This window comes from Ursus americanus, chromosome 26 (genome assembly GCF_024610735.1).
Source record: "Ursus americanus isolate L20-20 chromosome 26, mUrsAme1.1.p, whole genome shotgun sequence".
Classification (NCBI taxonomy): Eukaryota; Metazoa; Chordata; class Mammalia; order Carnivora; family Ursidae; genus Ursus; species Ursus americanus.
The window spans coordinates 3455619-3477649 of record NC_142152.1 but is presented as its reverse complement, the minus strand read 5'-3'; the positions used below and the strand labels follow the sequence as shown (position 1 = coordinate 3477649).

The 22031-nt window shown below is 36.4% G+C and overlaps 1 protein-coding gene across 2 annotated transcripts; it reads left to right on the top strand.

The window, feature by feature from the left end:
- The first annotated feature begins 55 nt into the window (after nt 1-55).
- Nucleotides 56-15707, top strand: SOCS4 (suppressor of cytokine signaling 4). 2 transcript variants are annotated; one of them, XM_045810594.2, is made up of 3 exons: nt 56-336; nt 12832-12915; nt 13746-15707. In XM_045810594.2, exon 3 carries the CDS (start codon nt 13838-13840, stop codon nt 15155-15157), a length of 1320 nt encoding a protein of 439 aa, XP_045666550.1. In that variant the 5' UTR covers nt 56-336; nt 12832-12915; nt 13746-13837; the 3' UTR covers nt 15158-15707. The 2 variants fall into 2 exon arrangements, with proteins under 2 accessions (XP_045666550.1, XP_045666549.1); XM_045810593.2 differs by lacking the exon at nt 12832-12915 and having other exon boundaries at nt 57-336.
- Nucleotides 15708-22031: the final 6324 nt, after the last annotated feature.

Genomic DNA, 22031 nt, shown 5'->3' with positions numbered 1-22031 from the left:
CCTTGCCGGACCGAAGTCGCCGGGTGGTGGCGTCAGCTGCGCGCCGCCTGCAAAGGAAAAAGCCGGTTGCTGGGGGAGTGAGGAAGAAAGGGAGGGTGCCGAACGCGGAAGTGATGGCAGCGCCTTGGGATCAGGTGGAGGCGGTGACCGCAACGTGTGAGACAGGAACTCAGCGCCGACGGTTGGGGGCTTGCAGAAAGGCTTCCGCCTTTTAGGACCTACATGAGGTGCAGGAGTGGCTGGGCCTCCCTTCTCCACTTAGCGAGCGCTCAGAGTGATGGCGATGGTGATGGCGGCAGTTACTCGGACAGCCCCAGTTAAGCTGCGCTCTGAGAGGTGAGTGGGGGAAGGGTGGTTGCTGCCTGGCCTTGCTGATTGGGGTCTGCTATCACCTTCCAGGCTCTCGTAACATGCAGCCATATCCGAGTCCTTGAACGTGTCCAGCTCCTCCTTGGGGCCCGGTTAGAGAATGAAGTCTTTGAGCATCTTCTCTCGAGGGAAGCGAGACCCTTCTCAGACCTCTAATCTTGGCATCTTCCGTGCCCTCACCTTGTCGTTTCTATAGAGACAAAGGAGGGAAGACTTTAATCTCAGTTCTCAATTCCTAGAAGTATGGCCTGCACATTAAGGCTTATATGGGGAGGACTCTACATATATCCCTTAAGAAGAAAGTAACTTGGGTTTCCCCGTTCAAAACCCACCTAAAATTCACTGAACTGCATATTTAGAGCTAAAGGAAGAGCTCGAACTAAAGTATATTGTTGAATACTTCGTTCGCTCCTTAAAATCTGAACGAAGGTCTTGGCCATCAAATTCATGCTTTGTGTCCCCATGTTCTCCCATGTGTTGGTAGACCGCTCTGATGAATACCTTCACAGTTACGTATTTTTGTGGTACCCACCTTCCAGTCTGCATCAGACACTAGTTTATGACCTAAGTGAGACATTTTTCTGGTGTATACATTTCCCATTGTTTTTCAGTCTAGTTCCATTGTGAAAAGTTGCACAGTTACACAAATGGTGCTATTGTTCTTACTGTCTTGGCATTCTGTGAAGGTTGTTTTGAGTGCTAGGGTTCCAAATAGGCTTCCTAGATACTTAAGTGGTATATTAATGAAGAGGAAGAATGATTGGCTGAAAATGAACTTGGAATTTGTGGAAAAATAGCGAAACTTTAGTGGATTTCCCACAACAGCAAAAGATACCTGAGATGATTCTGAGTGACTTAATTTTATTTGGAGATCATTCATTAATTTTTAGATAAACTAATTTGTAATTTTTTTATCCAAGTCAATATCACTGGATAGACTATGGAATTGAAGATGAACTCTGTTAATATTCATCTCTATATTGCATATATCTTGATGAAATTTCAAGGTAGTACTATTCAGAGCTCAGTATAAGAAGAATCTGTAAATTGGAACAAGAGTTACAGGTATAAAATGCCCTAACTATGACATCTATAACACTATGTGACTTTAAAACTATGAATGGTGTATATATTTCTCTCCCTTCACTCTGCCTTAGCAATCCAGCCATTTGATCCATAGGTTAAAGAAAAATTTCCTTTACAAATTTCACATGTATGGAAAGAGCTTAGGCCTTAGAGTTGAACAGCCCCAGGTTTTAATTTTTGCTCTGACAGTTACTCATTGTATGACCTTGAATATGCTTTACTTTTCTGAATGTCAGATTCCTTATTTCTAAAATGGAGATACCTGCTTCCATTGATTGTTAGTTATAGTGTACAGGAGATACTCATGGATGTATAACACTAATTGTTACTAATGTCTGGTGTTATTAACTGGGTACTTTGGGTGGGTACTTAGTGCTTTTATTTAAAATAGACTTGGTTTTTGTTTAAAACATTATCCTCTAAAATTTTTCAAGTATTAAAAGATATATTCTTACTTTTGCTAGTATTACATTTCTCTTTCAGTCAAAGGACGACAAATTTTAATGTCAATGAGTTCATGGTCTTGATGGAAACAGACATTAAAACAACATGTACAAGATAGTGTGGTAATGAAATGCATGTAACTTAAATGTTAGCAAAATTGTGTGGTTATTTAGGATAACGTAGCCTTAAAAAAAAATCCATTGTAGCTGTCATTGATCTGGCTATCAAAATTTTCCAGACGGATTTATTTATCATTAACAGTGCATGTCACATAGGAGTGGGTAGCTGAATGAACTCACTGAAAATGACACCAAGGTCACAGTTTAAAGTGCTATGAAGATTCGTTAGTTTTCCTCTGTTGTGACCATTTATAGTACCCTTACGCTCACAGTGTTCTCAAGGGCAATAGGGTGAGAAAACATAAATATCTTACCATTCTGCTGATGGTGGTGAGTATTATCTACATCACATACTCTTAGAGACTCAGTTTATCTAAGACACATATCAGTATTGCCTTATGAAAGGAGTTTTAAAAATGCCTTTTCAACAAAATATGTACTTGATGTAAAAATCACTAATTATGTGAAAGATAAGGCTGGAAGAGAGCCACCCAGTGTCCTCCTGGGAGAGGGACATCTGTGTGGCTCAGTTGGTTAAGCGTCTGACTCTTGATTTCGTCTCAGGTCATGATCTCAGGGGGGGTCGTGAGATTGAGCCCCAGGTGGGCTCCACACTAGGCATGGAGCCTGTTTATGAGTCTCTGTCTCCCTCTGATCTCCCCACCCCCGTCTCTCTCACGCATGTGTGTTCTCTCTCTCTCTAAAAAATTAAAATAAGAAATAACTGAGGAGAACATAGTATTAAAGAAAATAATATCGAAGGCAATTTAGAAATCTGAAGATTTGTATATCTCTAAAGATGTCCTGAAACTTACCAGCCTATTTAATTTATTTTTGGAGTAAATAATACTTGCATAGGTATAAACTTCCTAAGGTATAAAAGGCAATACAGTAAAAATTCTATTACCAGCTTTCCAGTTCTTGTGGCTAAACACAGCCACAGTATTTGTGTTTTTACATGGATAGTGGATCCTTACACAGCAAGACGGATATAATCACTCTTTTATTGATGAAGAAACCAGGACTCAGAGAGGTTATAGTTTGTCCAAAGTCACACTACTACCAAATGTCAAAACGAGAAATAGAACGCAGGTTTTTTACCTTCTGATTCAAGGTAGTCTACCACACTGCCACTCCATATCTTAACTGTTGCCATGAAACTTAGAATTTAGTAAAACACATCAGGACATAAAAGCATTTTATTTAAGTCTAGAGTCACCTTATACTAGTTTGTTAAAGCTTGTATTGGTAAAACTTGTCACCCAAGCTTAAATATAAGGATATATATTATTATAAAGCAATGGAAAGAATGATTTATAATCAGTTAAAAAAAAAACTTTGCCTATTCTTTCTGTTGAAATCTATATATTTACTGTTAGATTGCAAGAAATTACATTTTTTAATTGTTAAAGGTTTAGTTATTTACACCCATAACATTTTTAAAGAATTTTAAATTTTTTAACTTTTTAAAAAAACTGTGTTTAATATCAGGAGTAATATAAAGTGCTTTATGGTATTTCAGAAATGCTGAAGCCTCCTCAGCCTCAGATTTTCAAGCCTTACATGTGGCCTTTGTTTCCTCTTGTTCCTTCTTTTTTTTAATTTTGCCACTTTCCCACCTCTCATTTTTAGGAATTAATTTCTACGTGAAAAGTTCGGAGTACTACTAGAAGCTAGCTAATATGCATTTTCATTAATCTCAATGTATGCTATTTTCATACATCTTAATCCTGGCAGTAAAATTATCCAGCTGGCATTATCCAGATTTTACAATGTGAAAACTGAAGCTAAATGAGATTTTAAAATCAGGTGATATAATTAGTATGTGACAAAGTCTGAATTTTAGCCCATGTTTGATGATTTAGCCCTTCATGCTGTTTCATCTGCACCATGCTTCATTTTTAAATATAACATAGTGAAAAACTAAATTGTTTATTTTTTATAGATGTTTAAAGCATTGAAATTTTCTCTTCAGACTAAATTACTCTTACAGGAAAAAAGACTGCAAGGGAATAGGCCAAAATGTCTACATTGACTGCCTTTATTTTATACATCTGTTTAATTCAGTTTATTCACTAAGGAGTTGCAATCATATATCTTAAATATTCTGGTTTCTCAGATTCTTTTAAGGTCCTTCCACTTTTAACAGTCCACGTACTGCCAGCTCTTAGTTTTCTGTTCTTTCTTCACTCTAGATTAACCTTCTTCAGTGACAGGTTCCGGGACATTTCTCTTTGGCATGCTGAATATTTAAATATTAGCCCAAGTTAATATTTCCCCTAAAATTTGCTCCAGAAGGATTTGTGTGAGCTAAGTACAGGAAACTATGGCTTAATCAGGCTTCTTAACTGAAGGACCTCTCAGAACCTTTTGCTAAATATGCATTGTAATATTTCAGAGGGGAAGCCATTCCTAAACTTGTTTAACAAGGAAACCCCTATCTCTCCAGAATGTGGATTAACATCTTTTAGAACTAGTGTCCACCAAAGTACAGACTGGGGGACACTGGCATAAGCAAACTATAATTGGGAAAGAAGTGGAGAGTGTGGGGAGAAGGAGGGTGTAGTGGTACTAATCAGTAATTCCTTTTGTTTGTTTTGTTTATTAATCCAATTAAGTCCCATGAGCTGACTTGGTAGCTTGAAAATGGCAGACACTAAAATATTTACTGGAAAATGAACCTGTATTGCTCTTGTAATGAAAAAAAACCAAAACATTTTATTAGTTCAGAGATTTTTTTTCATATGAACAAACCCGGTTTTTGTATTTTTCTTTAACATTTCAAGGAATTCATCTGTCATCTACTATCCAGCATATTCCGTTTGTGGGCCCTAAATGTCTCCACAGACTCCTCCTCAAGTATCAAACTATGATCAAATGTTAAGGCCTATGACCCACAGAATCCAATTCAAATATCACAGACTATGGTCAGAATGCTTTCGGGGACTTTTGGGACACATAATAGCAGGTAAACTTAGGAGTTGCGGATTTGGTCAGGAAATTCCCAGAGCTGAAATACTACCAGAGCAATAATTTGTTACTAAGTTCTTTTTTTTTTTTTTTAAAGATTTTTATTTGTTTATTTGACAGAGAAAGAGACAGCCAGTGAGAGAGGGAACACAAGCAGGGGGGAGTGGGAGAGGAAGAAGCAGGCTTCCCGCTGAGGGGGAGCCCGATGTGGGGCTCCATCCCAGGTCCCTGGGATCACGCCCTGAGCCAAAGGCAGACGCTTAACGACTGAGCCACCCAGGCGCCCCTGTTACTGAGTTCTTTATGTAGTGTAATAAATAATTATTTTAGGATCAAATTTATTTTAATTTAGTATTTACATGAATTCTGGTCTTAGATATGCATCAGCATTGTAGATAAAGTAGTTGTTTGATGAATAATTAATATATACATTAATGCTCTGATATCCAGTGTCATAGAGAATACAATGAATTTTTCAGATAGATGAAGTTTAATCCTTTAATTATTGGCTTTTTTTTTTTTTTTAAGTAGACTCCATGCCCAACATGGGGCTTGAACTCACCACCCTGAGATTGAGAGTCGCATACTATACCCACTGAGCCAGCCAGCCAGGCATCCTAATTATTGGCTTTTTAACAATTTTCTGTAGAAGTCTTGAATTAAAATCACCTACCTGGCCTTATTCAGTAGAACTAATTAAATGTTATTTTAATCTTTGTTAGTAGAATGACCATGTTGGATATTCATTCTAGGTTTACTGTCCTTGCAGTAGAATCTGGGATCAAATGACTACTGGGAATTGGGAACTTGCTTTCCTGAAAATGGCTTTTATATAAATTTGCTTTTTAGATATTTCCCTCTTGCTCATTAAGAAATAATTTTTTAAAAGACATAACTGTGTACTCCCCAGAGCAATATAATTTAGCTGCCTTCATAAAAAATTAATTATTGAATCAAGAGCCAAAGCAATCTTCTCCCAAGTGACTTTTTCACCCTCTTAAAAAAAAAAAAACCGAACAAACAAAAAACTTTGCAATTACCAGCAAAGATCTTTGATTTGTCAGCACCTTTAAAAGTATCATCTTTGGGAGCCGGCTTCTCCCTCTACTACTGCCCTGCTTGTGTTCCCTTTCTTGCTGTCTCTCCCTCTGTCAAATAAATAAATAAAATCTTTTTTAAAAAAATAAAGTATCATCTTTGATTTCTATGATACATAAAAAAATGGTAGGAAAGCCACCTTTTATCACTTTGTGTCTCTTCTGCCTCATTTATACAAAGTTTGTAAAATTCCAAGAACTAATGATAGGCTATTTGAAAGGATTCATTAAGATTCAGAACCCAACACTTTTTTTTTTACATTTAGATTTTACCACTGTAGGCAAGACACCAAAGCACTTTTCTGAAATTCATCTTTAGTCTTTAAAAATAGAACAATAAAATAATTTTATTCTCACTAAAAATTACTTTTATTGAGAACAGTGTGATTGAATTTTTTTATTTTTTATTTTTTATTTTTTTTTAAAGATTTTATTTATTTATTTGACAGAGACAGAGACAGCCAGCGAGAGAGGGAACACAAGCAGGGGGAGTGGGAGAGGAAGAAGCAGGCTCATAGCAGAGGAGCCTGATGTGGGGCTCGATCCCGGAACGCCGGGATCACGCCCTGAGCCGAAGGCAGACGCTTAACCGCTATGCCACCCAGGCGCCCCTGAATTTTTTTATTTTTAAGAAATTTTAAGGTTTGGGGCACCTGGGTGGCTCAGTCGGTTAAGCTTAAGCATCTGACTCTGTATTTCATCTCAGATCATGATCTCAGGGTCAGTAGATTGAGCCCCACATCGAACTCCACATGGCGTGGAACCTGCTTAAGATTCTCCCTCTTCCTCTGCTATGTTCCCCACCCCTTGCGTGCACTTTCTCTCTCAAAAAGAAAAAAAAAAAGGAATTTTAAGATTTGATGAAACTTGTGGAAGAGATTAGAAAATTATTTTTCCATGTATTTAAGTATAAAGATGTGAGTTTATACATATGATACATTTTTATCATTTTTGTAAAGAAATCATGTAATAGTGAAGGAAATTCTGAATATCTTTTTCTAAAAAGATCTCTCTGTAGCGCAAAATTTTTTAAGCGGTTACTTTCTTAGTAATTAAGATATTACCTATACCATGAAATGACCAATTAAATGTTTTGTTTTGCCTTTCTTTTTTAATATATCTGCTAAATAGCTTCTGAGAGCCACTTATCCCAGTAAAGATCATCAATTTTAGAACACCTTAAATTTCAACAATTTCAGTACTTTGCTCTGAGGTAACTGGCAAACCTAATATGTTATAAAATGTCTATGATTGTGTCTATTTACAAAGTATTGTGAAGATTCTATTATTTAAGGTAATACAATCTACAAATCTATTCTAGCAACATGGAAGCAGGTGCAGTCCACTAAAGGTAAACAAAGAAATGGAGAGGACTGCCATCATATCCTCAGCTTTTTGGAACTCCCACTCTTCCTTTAGGAACAGGACACCATCCAACAAGTGACTATTTGACAATGAGTGATGGGAACATTGCCAACCATATATTCAATATTAATGAATTTTAATTTTTCTAATGTTTATACAAATATAAATAGAAGTTAAATTTTCTTACTACTTTGAAGTCTACAACATTAAATGACATTTTGGATCGTGTATTGATATGGTATGTTTTACCAAATCAATTTTTTGCCATAATTTATAAAAGTGGGAGGGACTTCTGAAGCATGAACACAGTTTTCTAGCAAAAGAATAGCTATGTGAAATTTATTGAAGGCTATAATTCTGAGATACATACAAAACTAAGTCAAGATTTTCTGTGCATTAACCCTTTAAGTACAAGTAAATGTATGAAACATTCATTTAGGGCTATGGTATGTCACTTTATTTTATGGACACCTACAACATTAGCACATATAAGAGCAGCTAACCGAAAATCCAAAGATACTTAACTGATTAGTACCTATTATATACAAGTTGATAAGCCTTGCCAAGGTAAATCCGTTATGTTGGCATGTTAGCTTATATAAAATAAGGCTGGAAATTAGTTCTCTGGGGGAAAATGTCAAATTGTTATCTAGCTGCATGGTTTCTTGAGTTCCAGCTATATCTGGCATATTGATCTTTTTTCACTGAAACATGTTATCCTCCTGAAAATTATATTTGCTCATAAACTTTATAGTTAGAATTGGACTAGAGATGGAAGTATTCTGTGATGTCATTATAAACTATTTCTTTTTTTTTTTAAGATTTATTTATTTATTTGAGAGAGAGAGAGGGAGAGAGAGAACAAGTGGGAGGGGCAGGGAGAGGGAGAGAGAATCTCAAGCAGGCATCGTGCTGAGCATGGAGCTGGACATGGGGCTGGGATCAGGACCTGAGTGGAAAACCAGAGTTGGACACTCCAATGACTGTATCGCCCAAATGCCCCATGACTATTTCTATTAAACTGGCTTATGTGCTTTAATAAAACAATATATCTAATATCTGTTTTTTTTTAAAGGAACATTTATCGATTACTTAGTACATTTAGGATCTGAGCTGAGTGCTTTACATACGTGATTTCATTTAATCCCCAACAGCTGAATGAAATAGATAGCATTAATATCTCTATTTTATAAATGAAAACACTGAGGTTTCAAATCATATGGCTAGTATAAAATAAACCGGACTCAAACCTTTCTACTAGTGGCTGCCATTCCTGTTCTGTAGAAATGCTGCTTGTCATATACATGTATAGAGCTATTGAATATGTTAAAATGGTTACTGCTGAATGGTAGGATTATGGACAGTTTTTGGGTTTTTTTCATAACTTTAAGCTTAGTTTGAATTAATCATGATGAGTATGAATTACTGTTATTTATGTTCATCAAAATGATACATGCACCCAGGTTAAAAATTAAGTTGAAAGCTTAGATAAGATAAGTGCTACAGTCCTACCCATTCCAAAGGCATCTGCTTTCAATCTTTTAACTGTTAGTTATATTTTCAAATATATTTACCTTTATATTTCTAAATCATATGCTAGTACTTCTTTCTTGATTCATCAGTTACCAGACATCACCTGACTTCCTTTTATGATAGATGAGGATTTAACTCTCTTTTAGTCTCCTTCCTTTCTTTCTGTTTTCTTATTGTATTTATATCACAGTTTTGATGAATATGTAAATGATATTTTCATTGCTGAGCCAGCTGTTTTACAACTCTGTTTTCTTTTTGTATAACTCTTGAATTTTTGTGTAATAAATAATTACCTAATTCTTCCTCTGTTTGCATTCTTCTTAGTTGAATTTTCCAGAAGTCAATTCTTTTTTTTGTTTTTTCCTCTCGAGATTTTCCACCTTGGAGCCTGTGGCCTTTTGTGGTTATATGGACTAGTTGCTCTGGATACCCTATTGTCTAGAGACTTTCCTTCTTCATCATCCTAAGAATTCACATTTTCTCTCTCCTGTGTTAAATATCTTATTTCCCGGAGTGCCTGGGTGGCTCAATTGGTTGAGCGACTGCCTTCAGCTCAGGTCGGGTCCTGGGGTTGAGCCCCGTGTTGGCCTCCCTGCTCAGTGGGGAGCCTGCTTCTCCCTCTGCCTCTCCCCCTGCTTGTGCTCTCTCTCTCTCTCTGTCATATAAATAAATAAAATCTTAAAAATAAAACAACAAAACAAAAAACAAAAAAGAATCTAATTTCCTGGGTTATGTTTTTTGTTGTGGGTATAGACTCTAATTTTAGAAGATTGTGTCTTACAGTATGAGGTAAAATTGTTGATGCTTTGCATGTCTGAAAATTTCTTTATTTTATTCTCATATTTCGTTGATAATTTGGCTGGCTATCTCTTCAAAGTTGGAAACTAGCCTCTAGCTTCCAAAACTAGCCTCTAGCTTCCATTGTTACTGTTGAAAAACCAGATGCCGTTTATTTACAGTCCTTTGTGACTTTTTTCCCTCAGGAAGACTGTTTTTTAATTTTTATATATTTTTTGGCTTGGACTTATTTATTTATTTAACTGTGGTAAGAATACTTAACACAATATCTACCCTCTTAACTTTAGTATCTCCTCTTTATTTCTAGGGTTCTAAAATGTTAGAATAACGTAGCATAGTGTGTATTTTTCCCCCATTGTGCTGGGTACTCAGTGGACTCTTTCAGTATGGAGGCTCATGTTTGGTTCTGGGAAATTTTCTAATATAGTTTCTTTTGTAATTTCCCGCCTTCATTTTGTTGTTATTTTCTGTGAAATGTCTATATTGATCCTCTAGTTTTCTTACCTTTTCTAGTTAACCAATTTTTTCCTATTTCCTGTTATTTACTCAATTTATTCTTCAACTTTCCTATTGAATATTTTATTTCTGTAATCATATTTTTAATTTACAAAACTTTCTTACTCTCTGATTGTCCCAAACTCCTCTTACTCATTCATAGGTGTAATATCTTCTCTTAACCTGGAAGAAACCAATTTTATTTTCTGTTCTTTTTGTGGTTTTCTCCCAGTTTTTTGTTTTAGCCTCTGTTGTTGTTTATGTTAGAGGCTTTCCTCAAAAGTCTGATGATCTGTGACTATTCATTCATATTCTGGAGTGAATGAAGCACAACAATGCTGCCTGACAGCTGTGTGTGAGTAGGTGGGGCTTGTGGACTGGCAAGCTTTTTTGCATGCTTGGGTGGCCTTCCAGGTTTGTTTGTTCGGTTGTGGTTTTTTTTTGATTCATTTATTTATTTTTAGAGAGAGAGAGTGCACACACAGGGGAGGGGCAGAGGCAGAGAGAGACTCTCCAGCCAACTTCCCACTGAGCATGGAGTCTGGTAAGGAGCTTGGTCTCGCAACCCTGAGATCATGACCCGAGCTGCAATCGAGAGTCCACTGTTGGATCACTCAACCAACTGAGGCACCCAGGCACCTCCCCCTGCCCCAGCTTTTTATTGGCAGAGTCCCAGCTGTCAGCTTCTAGAAACCTTTTCTCTTTGGCCATTCTAGTTCTTCAGCAAAGTATCTTTTAATCCCCTAATAGGAGGTGTAAGTCTGGCTGCTGGAGTTTTGGGAGTTGGGTGGAAGAAGGAAGTAGGAACTTTCATTCTGATTTTAGTCCCAAATCTCCCCTCTACCCTCTATGTCTGATATCCAAAGTCCTGAGCCCCTCTAGTTCAGTTTCTCCAAATGATAAATATCCCATCTCCTCTAAGTGTAGGAGTAAAACCTGGAGAGATCCAGTTGTATTTATGCATGTTTTCACCCTGCCTCTCCATTTTCCATCCTGTTCTCCACCTACACTTTCTGTATCATCTGATGCCTCTGGGTCCTGGACTTTGCCTACTCTGTTGGTTTGCTTCTCATCCATGTTGTCTGTGTGCCTAGTGTTACCCACCTGTCTGCTGCTGAGTTATTTACTGCTCCTCCCTTCATATTCTGTCCTCATATTTTGTGATTCAGGTTATAGACATTTGCTAGTCTTGTTGAAGGTAGGGTCGACTTCTGAGAGGATAGAGCAAAAAGATTTTCACTTGGCCATTTCAAACCAAACAATTATTTGTTTTATAATCAGAAGAAAACAAAAGGTTATTCTCATTTTGAGGGGAAATGAAGTTATAATACTAAGAAATTAGTAATGGAAAGCACAGGTGTCATAGCTAAAGGAAGCATTAGAATCTCTAAAGGATTTTTTAGGAGATTTGATTGTTATTGATGGCAGAACTTGAGGGAGAATAACTGAAGTAGTCCCTGGTAAAGGTGGGAATGCCATCAAGAACAGAGATAAGGAGCTTATCTTTGATAATAGAAGTGAAGGAAGAAATAGTACAATGTAGAGGTAATAGGCAAGATGAGGGAGCTTATATCCAGTGGAGTAAAGTTGGTCATAGAGTTTAATTAACTGCTATTTTGATACCTTTTTGTAAATCACCAGGCATTTCAAATCTTACGTTTTTTTCACAACTGAATTGAAAAAGTAGAAACTATGTAGTATTAACAAAAAAGATCTGCTTGGGGCTCCCTTATTACTTTTTATCTTGAAAAATATGTTCAAGTGTAAGCTCTTAATATCAAGCATCTCTTCTAATCAATGACTTCATATTCTTCAGCCTTCTTTGTTGCTTCTTGTTTATTTTTGCTCAGTGGAACTTAGTCAACAACAGCCAAAACATAATGTTGAATATGATTTTGGTATAATAAGTGAGGATGTATCTTCCAAAATAGATTTTAAAATATTTTCCCTATGGATTTTAAATGAGTGTATACTAGTGAGCTCACTAAATCAAAATAATGTGTATAATCGCCAGGTGCTATTCAGTGTTCAGAAGTGGAATATTTTATTTGGTAAGTCTGATTCATTAGTTCACACTTAAGTACTTGCCAATCATATTTGCTACTACAGATGCTTATTTCAAATCCTATTGCTTTGAAAATGCATTCAAGTGGCTCTAAACATTTACTTGACTGTTGGGATTATAATGTTCCTCTGACATAATCAGAAACTTAATTGTAATCAGTATGCTGAGTGAGACTGATTTTCTCCACATTCAAATTTCATTTGCAAAATATTGAGATTATAGAATCCTTACCCCCAATTCTGGGCGTAACTCTTATTCCACCTAAGAATAGTTAAATTAATCCCCTCTATCACCAATCATTACTATTAGTCATAATAAAACTCAGTATTTCACATTGTAAATTCTAGTATATCTAGCCAGTTTTATAGGAAAGTCATTGCCCTATAGAAATTTATCTGTTTGTTTCTCAAAATTACCAAGAAAAATACCAGGGTATATGTGTAAAATAACAAATTTTTATCCGATTCCATATTTCCTAACAACTGCCTAGACTGATAGTGAAGTTGACCAATTACTGATATGAGCTGACGAAACTGCATTGGGAGTACTTGTATGGCATTCCTATTGTTCGATGGTGAGTATTTAATTTTTAACAGCCTTTACAACTGAAGTTCATCTTTTCAATCAGTATGAAACAAAGCAAGGAGTGGGAAGTGAGGGAACTACAGGGTAGTGGTTCTCAAACACCAAGTCATATATTTCTCACTGTCTCTTACAAACAATTCACTGATTAGTCTGCTGTGAAATAAAAATAAGGGGAGGAGAGATTGGCATAAGATATATTCAAGACTAGAAACTGTTCACATTTTGAGCATTCAGTTGGACTAAGGGAGGCGACCTCACTTTTTCTAATCTACATTGAAAATTAGCTGTGGGAAAGGAACACAGATTCTTAACTCCCGGGCACTATGAAATTATTAGTATATGGTAAAACAGATCATTTAAGTGAAAACAAAATATCTTGGAGCTGCCTTCCAACATATCCAGTACTCTTATCTTGTTAATGTACTAGTTATGCTTTTTCATCTTATGTCTGATTTTGGCTTAGTATGGAAACTACAGTATACAAAATGAATAACAGTTGGATGCCTGGGTAGCTCAGTTCGTTAAGTGTCCGATTCTTGGTGTCAGCTCAGGTCATGATCTCGGGGTCATGAGATCAAGCCCTATGTTGGGCTCAGTGCTCATCGGCGAGTCTGCTTGAAATTCTCTGCCCCTCGCCCCCACCCCACCCCTGCACACTAGCTTGCGCTGAGCATGGAGCGTGCTTGGGATTCTCTCTTTCCTTCTCCCCCTCCCCTGCTCGTGCACTCTTTCTCGCTCTCTCTCTAAAAAAAAAAAAAAAAAAAAAAATGACAAGTGACTCCTATTTGTTTTGTTTTGTTTTGTTTTGTTTCCCTTTAGGTACATCCAGAGAGTGCCCAGAAGAAACTTCCTGCTGGAAAAACTGAAAAAGCAGTATTTATAACACTGGAATTTGTGGATAATTTGTTAAAATGGCAGAAAATAATGAAAGTAATAGCAAAAATATAGATGTAAGGCCCAAAACTAGTCGAAGTAGAAGTGCTGACAGAAAGGACGGTTATGTGTGGAGTGGAAAGAAATTATCTTGGTCAAAAAAGAGTGAAAGTTGTTCAGATGCTGAAACGGTGAATGCTGTAGAGAAAACTGAAGTTCCTTTAAGGAGCCAAGAAAGGAAGCACAGCTGTTCATCCATCGAGTTGGATTTAGATCATTCCTGTGGGCACAGGTTTTTAGGCCGATCTCTTAAACAGAAACTGCAAGATGCTGTGGGGCAGTGTTTTCCAATAAAGAACTGTAGTGGTCGGCACTCTTCGGGGCTCCCGTCTAAAAGGAAAATTCATATCAGTGAACTCATGTTAGATACGTGTCCTTTCCCACCTCGATCAGATTTAGCCTTTAGGTGGCATTTTATTAAACGACACACTGCTCCTATAAATCCCAAATCCAGTGAATGGGTAAGCACAGACTTGTGTCAGAGTGAATTGAGGGATGGTCAGCTAAAGCCAAGAAGGAACGTGGAAGAGGTAAACTGCTTCTCACATACCAGTGTTCAGCCCTGTGTCATAACCACCAACAGTGCTTCATGTAGAGGTGGTCCTGTGACTGGCTCTGTGATGAACCTGGGTTCAAATGACAGTATAGAAGATAGTGATATGGATTCGGATGATGAAGTTATAACACTTTGCACAAGTTCCAGGAAAAGAAACAAACCCAAATGGGAAATGGATGAAGAAATCCTGCAGTTGGAAACACCTCCTAAGTACCATACCCAGATTGATTATGTCCACTGTCTTGTACCGGACCTTCTTCAGATCAATAACAATCCATGTTACTGGGGAGTTATGGATAAATATGCAGCTGAAGCTCTACTAGAGGGAAAACCAGAGGGTACCTTTTTACTTCGAGACTCAGCACAGGAAGACTATTTATTCTCAGTTAGCTTTAGACGCTATAGTCGTTCTCTTCATGCTAGAATTGAACAGTGGAATCACAACTTTAGCTTTGATGCACATGATCCTTGTGTCTTCCATTCTCCCGACATTACTGGGCTCCTAGAACATTATAAGGACCCGAGTGCCTGTATGTTCTTCGAACCACTTTTATCCACTCCTTTAATTCGGACTTTCCCCTTTTCCTTGCAGCATATATGCAGAACAGTTATTTGTAACTGTACAACTTATGATGGCATTGATGCCCTTCCTATTCCTTCTTCTATGAAATTATATCTGAAGGAATATCACTATAAATCAAAAGTTAGAGTACTCAGGATTGATGCACCAGAACAATGCTAGGAAAAGTGTAGGAATATGGGAATGATTATATACATATTTTCATTTAATATTTTATTTTTCTTATGTCACTTTGAATTTTTCTACAAGGGCAGTTGGAATCCAAAATAAATCTCTGCCCTAAATTTTACTTCCAGATCAGTTTATTTTTCTTATGATACACTAATTGTTTAAAGTTACACACTAGGGGTTAATGAATATTTTTGACCAGGTGTTTGGTTCTTGTTTTTACTGAATAGATTGTATACTTACTTTTTTTTCTTAATTGTAATTTGTTTATGATCCAGGGATATTTGAAATTTGGTAGGCATTGCAAACACAGTTAAATAATCTACATTTCATATTTTCTTTAAAAATAATCTTATATCCTTTCCTACATGTGAACTCCCTTGTTAACCTATGCCATTGGCATTCCTATACATAAAATATAGTTTCCTCATCTCCCTTTTCAGAGTTGTTTTAAAATTCTTTAGTAAAGCTGAGTGTGTTGTAATTCACAATCCATACCAATGTAATTGAGTTTTGTAACTTAATAAATAATAGCGATGTTAAAGGTAACAAAATGGTTTGAAATTAAACTTGAAGTGTTTTCATTTTAAATACTAACTATAAAGCAGTATTACTAAATTTGATTAATCTGATCAGGAAGAATCAAATGAGAACATGACTTTTTGGAGGTGAAATTATTTTTTACACTGTAGTGTGGTCATTTATTTTTGAATAGGTCTTTCACTCAACCTAGATGAGTTGCTATCTTCAGAACAAATATTATTCCTTTCTCACTGGAAGCTTTAAAAATAATGATAACACTATTAGTAAGTAGTAGTTACTAACATACTAAAGCAACTGTGGGGTTTTTCTGTATTTACTTATGAACTGTTCCTTCTGATTAGCCTTTTCATATAGAAACTCTGAGCCTGTTATTTTGGGGAGATGCCACAGTTTTATAAACAGCCAGAAATTTCTATCAGTAACCAAGAAGACCTAAGTGGTCTTCATTATTTTAAAGTGAGCTTCACTAAAGATTCAAGAAGTGAACATGGAGCTCAGTTTTCTGAAGCTTAATGTTGGTTTTGATTTTCAGGTTTCAAATAATTATTCCTGTCTTCAGAATTAACATGTCTTTACTGTGGTTTCAAAAAAGGGAAAACATTTTGAGAGCTACATGGCTTATGCCATACTGAACAGTACTGAGCACTAGGAGTAATACTTTAAATTTGCTATCCCAATATGGAAGCATTTTTAGAAATGTCATTATCCCAGTATAATAAAGATAAAGGGAGTGATATCCTATCTAACTCCACTTTTTTAAAGAGTCAGTGCATAATAATTTCCTAGACAGTTGTTTCTTCTGGTGAGCTGCCTAACCCTTTGTACAAATTGGCATTTTTAATATCACGTAATTGATTTCTTGACGCTAATTGAGATCCAGTAGGAAGCTGCTTCTACCTGGATTGAAAGAAATTTGACTCAACTTTCCAAGTCAGAACAGGTGTTTCTTAAGTATCATTGCTTTTATGTTGAAGTAGCACTTCCCTTTCCTGCCGTTCTGTTCTAAACATAAAGATGACATTTTTCAGTAATAGCTTTAAAATAGATTTTTAGCAATTACAGCAAAATTAAACCAAGAAAATCTACCATTTTCTAGCATTTTTTTCCTCAGTGATCTCAAGATTGTCTTGGTTCCAGGTAGGGTAACTACGAATTATGGCACCTGTCTGTGGAGTAATGAGGCTCAGGATATCATTAACACCGATATCGGGATAAATATCTCTTCTAAAGATGATATTTCCCTTTTACAAAAGTAGAAAAGTCTCATACTACCTCATCTTTATTGTGACACTTTTGTAGATCACTGAGAAGCTTGTCTTATTTACCAATAAAACACTTCCTAAATATCCATTTTTTGGTGAAAGAACATTAACAGTAAAGTAAGACTCTACCCATGATTATAGTTTTTTATCAGAATTTGATAATGAGACTTTCTGTTTCTGTGAAACAATTATTGTTTTAAATATTTTTCTTTTAAAAATAACTTTTTATCAGTACAGAAAAACCTAAGGGATGACTAGCTAACATATTCTGTTAAAGAGTAATTTTATAAAGAAAAAATGAAGTATAATTATGTTGTCTTTTATAATGGTAAAAATTAATGTTTATATGAAAATCAAGATATAAGTAGCTTTTCATATATTCAAACTGGTCGCTTGTGATATATTTTCTCTGGCTTTCTTATTTTTTCAACTTCAAGGTATCAATAGCTGTCAACATTTTCAAAATACTGCCATATATATATCCTTGAAGTAAATGACCTAATAAATGAGAGCAGGGAAGAAATTCATTTACTCTGAAATGGTTTGTATTTTTCCTTTGGTATTTGCTGCAGTGAAAAGAAATATGGAAAGTAGAAGTATAAAGACTGAGAAGGGGATTGTTTACCATGAAGGAAAAAGGAAAGAGTAATAATAAATTAATTTTTAAAACATTAAAGGGTTGGAATTTAGAAAGTTTAATCCCTTTCTCTGACTTTGTGAGGACACATTTGGAAGAGCATCCAGTATTCACAAATTTATTTTAAAAGTGTAAAATATGTAATTATTGAATATATAACAGGTGACTACATTTTGAGAGAAACATGAGGAAAGATACAAATATAACTAAATACAAATTTTGTAACTCTAATTCTGTGGGCATTTGAAAAGTGTAAATTCCAGAGTTGAGAAGGCATCAGCGTGGTGGAAATATGTAGAGCTTATTGGTGAGACAGGATGGAGCTAAAAGAAACAAGATAAAATATTAAATTAAGAATTTAGGCATCACCTCAGGGAAGAGCCTTGACAGTGAAAGGCAACTTCTTAACTGCTAATAGCTGGTCTGGACCAGCCACTTAACTGCGCTTTGGGAATCATCCTGCACTAATCAGGAAATAAACCTGACTTTTATATTCCTCAAGCTTTTCAGGACAACCCCCCCCCCACCACCACCATGCATCTTTTTTTTTTTTTTTAAGCTATAGCATCTTGATTCATACTCTAATTCCTGAAATACTCTGAATGAATTTTTTTAGGTTCCTTGAGCATTTTTGTGTGAAGAATCTTATGTGATCTTTCTATAGCCATGCCATTCACTTAAATAATTCATAGAGAGAATGGTTTAATTTAAAGGAAGACCTAATAGGAAGAAGATTAAAGGAAGCTTTTAGTCAGCCTGTGGTTAGATATATTGATTTGGTGAACTGAACTGTGCTCTTTCCTGAATTTCAGCTAATGGTCAAAGAATGGCTTTCTGTTAAAGTTGTGACTTATTATAAATAATGTAAAGAATGTCTAAGTAATTAGAAATCCTTTAAAAAGTAGAGTAAATGTGGCAAATAGGACTCATACAAATTCCATTTCTTTTTATAAGAAAAACACAAACCATTATCATTTATTCATGAGCCAAAGCCATTAAGACAAATCAAGTTATCAGCTTCCTGTCTCTCTGAAGTTTGGATCATTTTATAGACCCATGTAATAGAGCGGTTTCTTCCTATGAAACAAAAACCTTGAAACCTCTTATAAATATACTCGTAGTTTTCATTTTAAAACTTTTTTTGTCACTTTTAGCTATAATGAGTCAAATAGGTTATATATTGATTTTGGTGGAGTAAATTTCACAGGAAAGTAGACTGAATAATTTCTAGAAACAACACAGAGAGAACAATGTTTAAATGTAAAAAAAACCTGTGTGTTAAGTAATACCCAAATGAATAAAAGATTTTAAGTCAAGCAAACTACTGTTTCTATTTTGGAAAAAAATCTTTACAATTTTGGTTTTAACTGTAATCAGTTTTACATTTATTTTTATTTCTAAAGAATGAGCAGAAAGCACAACGGTTTTCTTTTCTTTTTTTGATGACTGAGTAGAAGTGAGCAATGCTACAAGAGTCTGCCTGTGCCGTTCTAATATATTAAGATATTGGACACAGTGGAGGTGACTTTTTAAATGGATTGGCTTCTAAGCAGAAGTGTAGACTAATGGATATAACCCAGTGTAAAGGGATTTGGGGCACATTAATCCTATTTCAAATAAAAGCAGAGTCTTTTTTGTTTAATTTTGAATATATTAATCCTAAATCATCATCTCCTAGCATATAAAATGTAGATAAATAATACTTGTCGCTTGACTTCCTGAAGGTTAATTCTCATTTAAGAGGTGACCGTTAGAGCATACTTGAAAATAATTTCTGTAATTTCTTGAAAATAATGTGATAGATTTTGAAAGTATCCCCTTAGTGGACCCTGCAAATTCACATTCACTTCTTATAGTCTGTACTAGACATTCTTGGCTTGGTTTGACAACAGAGATAACTGTACAATTTGGATTTACAGTTTAGACTCTGGAATTGGATGAACAATTGCAGTTTCCTCCTACCCCTAATAAGGTTTATGTAAAATTGATGTTTGCCTGTTATTTTAAAAGTTGATTACATTTGCAGGAAGTGAAGATAATCACTTTTGCTGTGGTTATAATCAAATCTAAGCTTTCAGACTTAAAGTAAAACTCAAGGAGGTTTACTTAAATTATGCTGACTTTGCTAGGATTAAATCAATTCTGTATAAACCAAGTATGAACTTGATATATACTTGAATATATACAGAGTTTAAGTATTAACTTCACAAAGCTGTTGGTACTCTTGTCAGTCGGGCTTGTATGATCCTCCCCTTACCCAAGAAGTAGACTGTTACCATTTTTATTTCTAATCCTGAAGTTGAATGTTTCTTCTTGGATGTGAGTTCAAATAAATTGATCTGAATAAATTTTCACTTCTTCTTAATTAAAACTTCGTATATAAAATCCAAAGGCTATGTATTTTGTTTTCAAAACATTGTATATCCTGGGGTGCCTGGTTGGCTCAGTTGGTTAAGCATCTGACACTTGATTCGGCTCAGGGTCATGATCTCAGGGTTGTGAGATCAAGCCCTGCCTTGGGCTCCATGCTGGGCATGGAGCTGCTTAAGATTCTATCTCTCCCTTTCCCTATGCACTCACTCTCTCCCTGAAAACAAGAAACATTGCATATCCTGGCTTTGCACTTTCAACTTAGAATCTCAAAAAATTGGGGGCGCCTGGGTGGCTCAATCAGTTAAGCATCAGACTCTTGGTTTCAGCTCAGGTCATGATCTCAGGGTCCTAAGATAGGGCCCCACCGAACAGAATCTGCTTGGGATTCTTTCCCTCTCCCTCTGACATCTCTCCCGCCCCCCGCCCCACCTCGACTTTGCTTTCATATGCATGCGCGCTCTCTCAAATCTAAAAAAAAAAAAAAAAAATCTGAAAAACAATTTTAAATATATATTACACGTTTTCTAATTTAAAATACACTTTTTGTCTTAAGTGTGTCAGTTTGGGTCTTCTAGAAGCAGATGCCAAGATGTGAGTAAACGTGCAAGAGATTTACTGGGGAAACACCTATGAACGAAGGAGGTGAAGTCTTCCTATCATTTTGCAAGTCTGACAGACATCAAAGAAATGCAAAGATTGATCAGGGTGGGCTTCAGACTGCAGTGCAGTTGTGAAAAAGATGGGGATTTAGTATCCAAGCAAAGGTTGACTGAGGGAACCCACATGGGATGGAATGGCCTAGTTCTAGAACTCTCAGCATGCTCTTACTGGTTGAGCATGGGAAAACGAGGCTGTCAGTCACTCTGATAGGTGACCAGGACTAGGGTGAGGTGAGTGAGGCACTTAACTTGGGCACAAAAATTTTTCGACCAAAAACCTCAGCAATGAAAGCAATATTTCAGTACGTTTTAAAATCAGAATTAAGGGGCACCTGGGTGGCTCAGTTAAGTGTGTGCCTTCGGCTCAGGTCATGATTCCGGGGTCCTGGGATGGAGCCCCACAACTGTGCTCACTGCTAAGCGGGAGCCTGCTTCTCCCTCTCCCTCTGCCTGTCCTGCAGCTTGTGCTCTCTTGCTCTCTCTCAAATAATAAAATCTTTTTAAAAAATAAAATCAGAATTAAAACAATAACCTAATGAAGAAAAATGCCAAAATTTTAACTATAGTTCTCCTGACCTCTGGTGACTCAGGCTTCCTTATAGCTCCGCAAGGCACTGTGGATTCACTGCCTCCTGAGGGCAGGCTAAGTCTTTCACACGAATACCATTTTCCATAGACCCTTTTCCCTGTCCAAAAATAAGTCTTCAACAGGCTTGGGTATTTGCAGCTTCTCTATTGCTCGTTTTTCAGTAAGAGAAGCGTGTGTGCTGGTGGAGCATACTCAGGAATAAGTCTTCGTTAAAGAAATTTCTAATAAAATGCCCCTGCCCAGTGACCCACTAACGGGTTACACAAAGAAGCAAAATGTTGTAATGATTCTGCATACTTCTAAAGTCTACATATTTCTAATATATATATATATATATATATACACACACATGTATTCTAATGTATATATACTATATGTATATATATTTTGCACACTATATAATTATGGCATCTACATAACTCGCTAGCAGATTCCTTGACGCTGGGGGAATGTGTCAATCATTCTTCCGACCTGACCTAGAGTAGGTAAAGGTTTATTCAAAGATAAACAGGCGGAGGCAAGAGACACTGATCAGAATAAGCCTGCATAGACAGCTTTCAGTCAGAACCAATTGCCAAGCCGTTTACAAACGTCTTCCCTTTCCTGTATTGTTCCTTTAGCGCTCCTCAATTTTGGCCAGAGGGCCGCGTCCACACCCAGCCAGCTTCGAGGCCCGGCTGTAAAAATCTCCAAGCGTAGGAAATCCAGAGCCCGTCCTTAGACCACTCCAGCAAATAAGTTAGCAGTTTCCGCCAGGGTGCCCAGAACGTCACTGACTACAGCAGTTTCCTCCAAGTGCCGAGAA